The 10,635-nt window shown below is 42.6% G+C and overlaps 1 protein-coding gene across 2 annotated transcripts; it reads right to left on the reverse strand.

The window, feature by feature from the left end:
• Window positions 1–2,421: 2,421 nt before the first annotated feature.
• LOC100694815 (protein FAM111A) lies at window positions 2,422–9,637 on the reverse strand. 2 transcript variants are annotated; one of them, XM_005460168.4, is made up of 6 exons: window positions 9,418–9,637; window positions 7,144–7,199; window positions 6,962–7,027; window positions 6,790–6,852; window positions 5,158–5,205; window positions 2,422–5,064 (listed from the first exon to the last, which is right to left on the reverse strand). In XM_005460168.4, the coding sequence occupies exons 3-6, from the start codon at window positions 7,019–7,021 to the stop codon at window positions 3,316–3,318; spliced, it is 1,920 nt and encodes a 639-aa protein (XP_005460225.1). In that variant the 5' UTR covers window positions 7,022–7,027; window positions 7,144–7,199; window positions 9,418–9,637; the 3' UTR covers window positions 2,422–3,315. The 2 variants fall into 2 exon arrangements, with proteins under 2 accessions (XP_005460225.1, XP_025761928.1); XM_025906143.1 differs by having other exon boundaries at window positions 7,127–7,199.
• Window positions 9,638–10,635: the final 998 nt, after the last annotated feature.

Genomic DNA, 10,635 nt, shown 5'->3' on the forward strand with positions numbered 1-10,635 from the left:
TGTGCGTCCGTACACCGGTAGCCATTTTTCGTCAGCTTCCCTGGGCACAAACCTCTTCCCTGTCATTTCCCTTAGCTTGGTCTCCCTTAGCTGGATTCCCTTAGCCCCGGTTCCCATTAGCTTGGTTCCCCTAAGCTTGGTTACCCTTAGCTTTCCCTTGGCCCCGGCTTGCTCTAGTTGGTCTCTCGCTGCCCGGTTCCTTCACCGATCGAGCTGGCGTCTGTGTGTGTGGCAATCAGGCTGTGTTCCCTCTGTCTTGCCCGCTTTGCGCGGCTGGGACCTCGCTGTGCTTTGGCCAGTGAGTGAGCATTCTCCGGTCTATTAGCCTGTCTGGCGTTTACCCGCAGCTCGGGTTAACGCAGCCAACGGGACTCCACTCGTAGCTTGGCTACAGTGGGAAAGATTCAATTCAATTCAATAAAACTTCATTAATCCTGAAGGAAATTGGGTTAAGGCTGCTGACCTTTTGCCAGCGCCATCTTACCCTTTCAACCTCATATGCTTGAAACCTAAGATGCCTAAGATGAACCTAAGAGTTCCAAGCATATGCTTTCATGTGAGCAGTTGTGACACAGAAGCTAATAAACAGTGAAAGGGGAATTCAGGTTGCGACTCTTGCCGGCTACCTGTTAGCACTTCCTGGTTAGCATTTAGCCCCGCACCCTTGCTTGGTAGCAGAAGTATGGCAGCCCACACATCCCAAACTTCTGGGACGTCTGTATATGGCATTTTTGCCTTGAAGTTGGGCATGAGCAGTGTTGCTGTGCCTGGGCAAGAAAGGAAAAAAAAAAAACCCCACAAAACCACAAGCAGCCCAGAGCATGCTTTGCTGGCTAGAGAAGCCCATCTGACGCTTGCATGAACTGCTTTGTTGCCAGCACGTACTACCGAGACCGTGCTTGGGGTTTCTGAAAGCATTTAAAGGGCCCGCCCCTCCCCCGTTATGCCTCAGGCTACTATGGGGAAAATGGCTGACACTGGAGTGGAGACCATGGGCTGGGCCCCCTCCCACACCTGTTTGCTGATTCACTGCTGGCCCCTCCCACAGCATTCCCTCCCATGGCCCCGCCTCTGTGAGGCTTGGGCCGGTAGAGGTTGACGATCAGGAGGCAGTTGTTGAAGAAGCTTCTATCTTCTCCTCTGATGTCACCCACCTGTCCCTGGGCTGCCCCCTGCTGGTCCCAAGCACAGTGTCAGGCCAGATGCGACAGCTGCAGGCAGGCTGGGGACACAGAGAGCCCTCCCCCATCTCGTGCCTCTCAGGCTAAAATGGGGATGATGGCTGCAGCGTTCCCTCCCATGGCCCCACCTCTGTGAGGCCTAGGCTGGTGGAGGTTGGTTATCGTGAGGTGGATGTTGAAGAAGGTCTTGATGCATTCTCAATCATCCAGGAAAGTAAATCTCCAAAAGTTGAATCTGTTCATCTGGACGTAGCATTTTGTGGGAGAAACGTTTCGTCACTCATCCAAGTGACTTCTTCAGTCTCAGCTGACTGCAGGTTTCCCCAAACCTTATAAACAGTACATTTGCTGTGAGGTCAGTTCCTTAATCATAATTATGCAAATTCCCATGACCATTGATCAACAATCACTGACCAAAACCCACTGATCAAAGAACACTGATCAATGGCCATGAGTACCATTCACAGAGAGTTGGGGAATGGCTGCAATCACAGCATTGTAAGATGGCGAAAGATGTACCCTTAGGCCCCCTCCTCGATTCAGAGATGGTCTTTCCCTTTTCACGTAAATGGCCTCCTTGATTCCGCGCTCAAACCAGCGTTCTTCCCTGTCCAGGACAGTGGACACTCTTTCAACGATGAGGATGTACACATCCTGGACAGGGAAGAACGCTGGTTTGAGCGCGGAGTCAAGGAGGCCATTTTGAGAACTCACCACTCGTCCCATCGATTCAATCCCAGCGGGCAGCCTTGTGGGGTTTTGAACAGCCGATTCCGCTTTCTTTAATCTTCGATAAGCCAGGGCCAAGCCAGCTCCGATCAGCAAGAACCCTGTTATCATGGTTCCGAATAGGTAGATATCTTCAGCACTCAGGCTCACCCGAGCCCAGACTTCTTGTTGAGAAAAGGGTGTCAATTGTATTCAGGGACCAGTTGATCAAATCCATAATTCCTCTTTAGGTTTTAGAGAACAGACTGTGAGAGAGTGTTCCAGGGAAAAGTAATACAAAATACACGAGACTAGACAAGGAAACAAGAGGCTAAGCAGGGAAGATAAGGGAGAGGAGAAGAGGAGAAAAGTGCGACCGCCTTCACCAAGAGCCAAAGGTGTATATATATATATGTATATATATAGACATATATATATGAAGTATATTCTTATACTCTCTAGACTGAAGAAGTCACTTGGATGAAACAAAACGTTTCTCCCACCAGTTTTAAAAAATTGAACCACTCTAACATGAAGGTGAGTTTAGCATTTATTTTTTAAATTTTATTCAGAACTGAAATAATAACAGGAAAAAAGGATTGGTGTTACTCACTATGACAGGTTTTATCTTTGGGAAGTTTTGCCACAAAGACATGTACACCAAACCTCATAAAATGTGTCTGACAGAAAATCTTTTCCTGTGTGGGTTTTCAAGAATAGAGTGTAAAGAATCTTGTCCTGAAATAAACAAATTCCCTTTTTCAACAGGAAGGAAAGTTAAAAACAAAGAAACATTACAGTTCATAATGACAACACTAAACATGTCACAAACAGGTTAACAGCATGTGGTTTGTATTACATTGTACTAAACATACACAACAATGTTAAAACACAAGGTGTAAAAAAACATGATTTTCAAAGGATGGTTTTCCTTCCACCAGTAGTTCTAAAACAAAAAAAACAAACATAATAAAAACCCTGGGTGATACATCTACACAGAAAGCTACACACCCACTAAGTAGAAACTTCTACTAAAATCTAAACATTAAACTAAGGCCACCTACAGGCTTGTTTTTAAAACATCACATCTATAACATTAATTTCCACCCATTGTAATGTGCCTTAAAGGGTAAATACAAAGTATCTGTGTTTTTCAGTTGCAAAATCAGAAATTTTCTTATTATATAAATTATTTTACTCTGCATGAGGTTATGTCTGCAGTGTAAGCTTTGACTGTAATCTATCTCAGTATAGGGCTACAGTAACTTCACTAAGCTCCAAATCCTCCTGTGCCTTATACCACAGGTCCCCAGAGGCACAGGTTCAGGTTACATCTTATGTGTTCAATTCTTTGAAGAATAATGCATTAGATAAACGGTAATCTCTGCAATCAGAAATAGTTTGCCACTTGCCCTAATCTGTATACCTAACTGACTTCCATTGGCTCCTCAGCACTGAGTATCTCTTTCAGGTGTGGGTTTCTTTTTGCTGCCTTCTCAGCTTTCTTCAACAGCTCCTCATTTTCACTTTCCTTCAGGTTTCCCACAAAGTTTTCAAATATAGTAAGAAGAGGAATGGCATATTCAATGACGCTCTCATCACTGTTGACTGACTCACAGATATAACCTGCAGTGTGCAAACCAAAAACTCTGCCAAGTCCATCAAACACTGGAGAACCAGAGGCACCGTGATACATGAAAGTGTGGTAGGTCGCTACTTTTCCTGCTTTACTTCCACCTATCAATATTTCATCAATACCATGCTTTTTGAGCCAATCACTGATTGTTTTGATGATGACCAGGTTTTTGTACTGATACAAATGTTCATCAACAGCCTGCCCTCTCTTATCTGTCTCAATGATACATGTAGGATCCATTTTTTTCACCCCCCCTGCTGGGTGTCCAATGATGCAGGCTTCACCATTGGCAGGCAGTGGTCCAAACTCACTGAGCAGCCCTGGTGGTACCTTTATGTTCTGTGCTCTTGTTTGCTGGTTTGGTTTTGAGCCTTCGGGGTTGAGCTCCAGAACTGCATAATCTAGATCAGCATCAAAGTCAGTGAATGTATTCTCTGCTCTAAAGTAGTACAAATTTGTTTCTGGCTCAGACTTCTCGTAGTCAAAAATAGCATACACTTCTACATCCTGCTGCAGCTCCTTTCCTTCAACGTAACCTTTAAACAAATGTGCGTTAGTCAGGATGAAAGTATCAAACAGCACAAAGCCTGTTCCCATAGAAACATCCTTAACAACGACTTTGCAAACTGACTTTCCCAGTTCTAGCAGCTTTCTGACTCTGTGAACTTCACTGAAGGAGTGCTGGATCTTTCCAAAGTTCTCCTTCCTGAGATTCAGTGCTTCCTGATACAAATCACCAGGGAATCTACTCTCCATCCATCGTTTCAGATCTGGAAACTGCTCACGCAGTAGTTCATAAATCTTGTTTGTATCAACATCACCGCTGGTTTCTTTCACTGCGGTTTTTACACGGATTCCCTCCTGTTGTGCTAAATAGACGATCTCTGACCCTGATCTTCTTTCACACTTACTTTGAGAATTATTTGATGGGCTTTCTTGCGGCTTTCCATTGTGTTCTTTTTTATCTTTTGGAAGGCGTATCTTGAATTGTTTCTGGTGTAGTTTTTCTACCTTTTGTGTGCATACAGTGAGGCGTTTGGGGTCCTGATTGTTGGACAGCTCAAAGTAGCCAAGATCATCAATGAAGCGACCGTCTCTCTTCAGAGCCTCAGCCACACTTATTCCCTTTTCTCCATAAACACAGAGGTTCTTGAACTGTTTTACATCATTATTTTTAAAAAGTTCCTTTGTTTTAGTGTGTAGCCCACCAACTGTGTCTATATAGAAGACAGAATAGTGTTCTTTTGGATGCACTATTTTGGAATGTTGGATTTTACCTTCAACTTTTTCTGCTCTACATGATATGATCAGACTCTCACCATCATCAATACAAGAACAAGGGAAATGTGTTGCAACGATTGACTTCTTATCCTCTTTACCTAGCTGAATGATAATGTTCTCATCTGCACACTTAATCTTCTCATTGCATTTCTCATTTGATTTTATGGCTTCCAGCACTGTGCAAAGCTGATTACACTGAACAGTATATTCATAACTAGCTTGATTGAATTTCACTGTAAATTCGTGGGAATGTTGAACCTAGAGGAAATTAGAGAGAGATGGTTAGAAACAGAGTGGTGCTAAAAAAGCAGAGCAGTATTTTGGTCATGTAATGTAACACGGTATACTTACAGTAAAATCACTGTCATTTTCCTCCTTTGGTCGAGTTGGCGTAAATCCCTGCAGAAATAACAGATATTAAAATATATTAAATACCTATCAAATTATTCAATATCCAAGATTCTAAGTGTTTATTGTCATGTGTCCAAAGAAAATAAAGCATTTCTCTGTGCAATGAAATTCTTTCTTTGCTGTCCACCCTCAGATGCCGGTTAATATATACAATAGAAATAGAACAGAAAAAATACAAATAGTACAAATAAATAAATGAAGACAGAAAAGGAGACAAAATATTGAAGTGTGAAACAGAGATGTGTGCAAAAGAGCTGTAGCTTAATATGCTGGCTTAATATGCAGGATGACCTGATGTGCAAAAAATTATTATTACTGTTCAAAAATAGGTCAGTTGTTCAATGACAGTGGGGAAGAAGGAGTTGTTGAGTCTGGATGTTCTGGATTTCACACTTCTAAACCTTTGTCCTAAGGGCAGAAGTGTGAACAGTCTATGTTGGGGGTGTGTGGGGTCTTTGAGGATGGAGGCAGCTCTCCTCTGGACTCTGTGATTGTAGATGCTCTGCAGAGAGGGCAGCGGACTCCTGGTGATCTTCTCCGCAGATGTTATCACTCTCTGCAGGCGTTTGCTGTCCATAGCAGTGGTGCTGCCGTACCATGCAGTGATGCAGCTGGTCAGTGTGCTCTCCACAGTGCAGCTGTAGAAGCTGCAGAGGATCTTGGCCGACATACCAAATTTCCTCAGCCTCCTCAGGAAATACAGCCGCTGCTGAGCCTTCTTGATCAGCTGTGTGGTGTTCAGTGTCCAGGTGAGGTCCTCAGAGATGTAGACGCCCAGGTACCTAAAGCTGCTCACCCTCTCCACTTCAAGGCTCCGGATAATCAGCGGCTGGTGACGCCTCCTCTTCTTCCTCGTGTCCACTATCATCTCCTTTGTCTTGTCAGTGTTGAGGGTGAGGTTGTTGTCCTCACACCATGACGCCAGACCGGCCACCTCTCTCCTACAAGCCGCTCCGTCCCCTCCAGTGATGCAGCCGATCACTGCAGTGTCGTCCGCGAACTTCAGAATGATGTTCTCTTTGTTGGAGGCGACACAGTCATGGGTACACAGGGTGTAGAGGATGCAACCTTGTGAAACTCCAGTGTTTGTAATAATATTGGCTGAAGTCCTGTTTTTTTAAGGTTAACCTAATAATGTCTTTTGTTTTGCTTTGTTTATTTAGTTTGTAATGTGTATGCAGATTATTTAAAAATACCTTTATGTTATGTTTTTTGAATATTTGGTATTAAAACGCAGCATTCTGATTACAAAAGTGTGAAAAATGGTGAATCTCCTTGTATGACCTTCCTTTGTCACAATTTGTGGGTTGCACACAGCCTTGGATAATATGAAGCAGACCCTTGCAGAGATGTAAAGCATGAAGTGGCCCTCAGACCAAATCACTGGTATGTGCATATCTCATCAATCATACTTCAACTCTCTATAAAGCTCACACATTTTCAGTTTTCATTGACAGTGTCAGAAAGGTAAAGGTTTATATTTCATGATTACATAAAATATTAAACATCTCAAAAACTTACAAGCATATTTATTGTTCAATCAGCTATTTTCACACTGCCATAAGACCTCACCTGAGGGGGTTTAGGTCCTTCTGGCTGCACGCTTGCTCTGCTGCTGCTGCCACTGGGACTGTTCTGTTAAAAAAAAAAGAAAGAGAAAAGCACAGATAAATTAATTTGGCTGATAGATACACAGTATAAATGGGGAAGCAATAACATTGCAGTATTATTAGTTTTTACTTACCGTTTGCTTGGAAAGAAAGTCCCTAATATCCCCCATGTTCTTTGATCGTTTGGGAGGCATTTTCTCCTGCAATCACGAACATAAAAGCAGAGTATGTCAAGTGCTTGTTCTTAAGGCAGAAAAAACTACGGTGTTTCAAACAGTTTTGTTGTCCAGAAGACTCACATTGAAAGTATACACACCTCTGTTTTCTACTGTAGTCGTCAGGGAGTGATGAAAGACTTCAGATGTTGATATCCTGATAAAAATAAATAATTAATATCTAAAAATTTCCAGAAATGAAAAATGCTGAAAATGCCTGTTGGCACACATTATGAGCAAATACTTGGAAAATGTCAAAATACAACTAACCATGGATGTCTTGTGGGTTTCTCCAAGTTTCTCCAAACTGAGGCTTAGTTGCTTTTGGAAAATACACTATACAAGTAGCAACAAATCGCCCACCAAAAGTCAAACGTGTGTGCTGCTTGTACTTACTCTTGAGCCTCTGAACTAATCAGCATAGAGCCCTGCCCAGCAGCTAAGGTTGCTTAGAAGGACTTACACCAGAAGAAGTACATTTTTTTCTTTTCCTATAAAGGTCTAACAGGAACATTTCCTGCTCTAGGAAACCAAAACATGGCCCATCATACTCATTTTTGTGTTGGATTTGATTTAATTTTGTAACAAACTAGATATAGCAGCATGTCTGTAAGGGGGTAATTTAGCCAAAAAACATGAAAAGCAAAATAAATGCTCAACAGGTATAAATTGTTATGAATTATTATGGTACATTAAATATCTTAGATTCCAAAATTACAACCAGAACGAAGCTGGGCCATGTTAAGATAAGACTGGTCTAATAACTGTATGAAACACATTTCCTTCGTGCGTGTGCCTGATGCATGCAAAAGAAAGGCTGCAGGAAGCACTTTGTTCTTCAGAGTCTCAATGGTTTGGTTCAGCAAAGAACAGTGTCTCTTTACTAAAGCTGCATTTGTGCCGGCAGATGCTCATCTAATCTCCTATAAAGTTGTCTACTGAGTGGCACAGTCTCAAAAGCCGCACAACTGCCCAGGAATTAATACTCCCTGTGCTGTGGCTATGGTTTTCACTATGATTGATGACACAGCAGCCAGCAAACTATGAGCTATTCCTCTGTCCAATAATACAATCAGCAGGCAAATTTCTATGTCAAAGAGGAGCACCTTAATGATAAGGTGCGTGACAGCCGCGTTTCTCTGCAGATGGATGAAGTTTCAAATTTAACTGTTACAACTTTCTTATGAAACCTTGTGGCATACCTCAGTGACATGTATCTGAAACTCAATGAACTGGATTTCCGCTTCAGCTTTTGTTGATGCCCAGTTAAAGTGGCTTTGTTTAAAGCGTATGGCACAGCACTATATACTGCCCCCTTGTGGTCATCCTACAAACAATGCAGCATGAAGAAGCTGCATGTTGCATATAATGATGCAATAAGGATCTTTTTTAGGATAGGGGGCAGCCCAGTTAGATGTTTGCAGCTGTGGGTGTTTGGACTTTTAAAGCACCTTTAAGAAATGTAATGTTCACATTTAGAGGTGTGTGCAGCTGCTTTTTCTCTGCAGATGGATGAAGTTTCAATGGCTCCAGTAACAGTATCATTTTAGCACTCACAGATCCGACAGTGAGTGATTCCCGTTACTCATCCAGTCTGAGGAAGCACTAGTTGAAGTTTTTGTGTATTTATTTATTTCTTTTAAGTAATTGTGTATTTTATGTATATTATGGTTTTATATTTTTACAATGTTTGATCATTTATATACATATTTTCATTAAGGTTTATATGTTTTGTTTTGTCTTGTTTCTATGGACATAAAGTCGGTCAATAAAGATTGAATTGAAATGAAATGAAAATTACCAGATTTTAGCACGTTGTCATGGTCCCTGCGATCGCGCTTTCTCTCTGCCTCTCTCTCTGTGTCTCTGCCTCTGTGTGTGTGTGCGTGCGTGCGTTTTTCTCTCTCTCTCTCTCATCACTCTGCCTGTGCGGAGCTCATGTTGGGCTCTCGCCTTTGGCCAACGTACCTGCAGTTAATCCCCCATGTAACAGATTTCCCGGACCCGTTCTGAATCCTGAGCCTTGGACCACCTGAGCGTGAGTGTTGGGAGTTTGGCGTGGAGTTTGCGTGTGAGGAAGCAATTCCTCGTGGGGAGTGAGAGGAGCTGAGCGAGTTTAGACCCCTGGAACGCGGACCCTCCCCCCCCCCCCCCCCTATCTGCATATAGAACCTTCCGGTGTTGTTTAATAAAGAACTGTTTAACTCTATTCCTCAGTCTGCGCCTGAGGTAGCCCCGCCTGCCCTTACACAGGTATTTCTTAAATCCAGCTTCACACACTATTTAATCTAGGTCAGTTTTTGAGCAGGTCTCAGTGGTGTAAATTAGCCTATATCATCTGAGATACACACACGGGTGAGAAAGTTACAACTCACCTTCCAGTCCGGCTTCTCCAGATGTTTCTCCGCTCAGGCTGAGAGAGCCGCTGACTTTCACAAACACGCGCTGAAAGCAGTTGGGAAGTGGAGCAAAGAGCCACAAGGTTTTGTGACAGCAGCTCCTAAAGTTAAAGATCGGGTGAATAAGAGCGAAAGTTGGGCGAGCGCTCAGTCCGCTGACCGCTTCGACGCTAGAGTGAGTCAGAGCAGTCAATACTGGCGCCTCTTCACCGGGAACAAATCCGCAAATAGCCCCGCCCATATCTGTCAAATTCAACCCAATTGAATCACAGAGACAAATCTGCTCAGCATGAACCTATGGCGGGAGTGTGAGTATACATTTTTGTGGCTTGTTAACATGTTTCTATTTAATAATTAAACTGTTTCATTTAAAACTATAGTTTAAAAAAACTGTCCTGGTTAAATTGCACCACAATAACTCCCACTTTAGAGCAATGACTGTCATATCCAACCGATTGCGGGAGTGTGATTGTGACGTTAATTTCTGTGGATTGCAGTGGTGGGCAGATCAATCCAAATATCAACAATATCGCTTGATATTTAAAGCTTGTATTGATATTAATCAGTACCACTGTAATGAGATTGATACTTTCGTTTCTGTTTCTCGCCTGTATGCACTGCTGCGGTTTCATCAAAGAGGCAACCTGGCTGTCTGTGTAAGTGCCGCTGCTTTGAAGTGTCACAGCAGGGAGCAGGCGCAGTTTGCTCCTCCCCCTCCCCTCTTGTATTTTAATGTACTATAGTGTCAGGTGACTGAGCAGCGCTAGGCAAGCAGGCATGCTCAGCTAGCTTTATGCAGCAGAGTGATGCATTGTAGTGTGATTTTACATAACAGTGAATGATTAATAATTACAGAAAATGCAAAGCATACGTGATTGTGTTCAAATCTTTAAAAAATCTGAAGCCTGAAACTTTATTATGAAGCAAGTTCAACTTCCTCAGGTTATCTGGCTTCATTTAGCCTAACATCAACAGTGAGGTTGGGTTAGCTAAGTGATTACATGAAACTCAATGAATCAAAACAGGATTTCTCAATCTAGCCATAAGCGTGTACACATAAAACTATCAGCACTGGTGAGATACGACCAATCAGAAACACAGACAGAGTCGCACGTTTTAGTGTGTATTCAAGTTAACTGGCTCATCATTACTCTGTTATTAATGCATGAGTAGATCTGATTATAAATAAAGCTG

This window comes from Oreochromis niloticus, linkage group LG3 (genome assembly GCF_001858045.2).
Source record: "Oreochromis niloticus isolate F11D_XX linkage group LG3, O_niloticus_UMD_NMBU, whole genome shotgun sequence".
In the NCBI taxonomy this organism is placed as follows: domain Eukaryota; kingdom Metazoa; phylum Chordata; class Actinopteri; order Cichliformes; family Cichlidae; genus Oreochromis; species Oreochromis niloticus.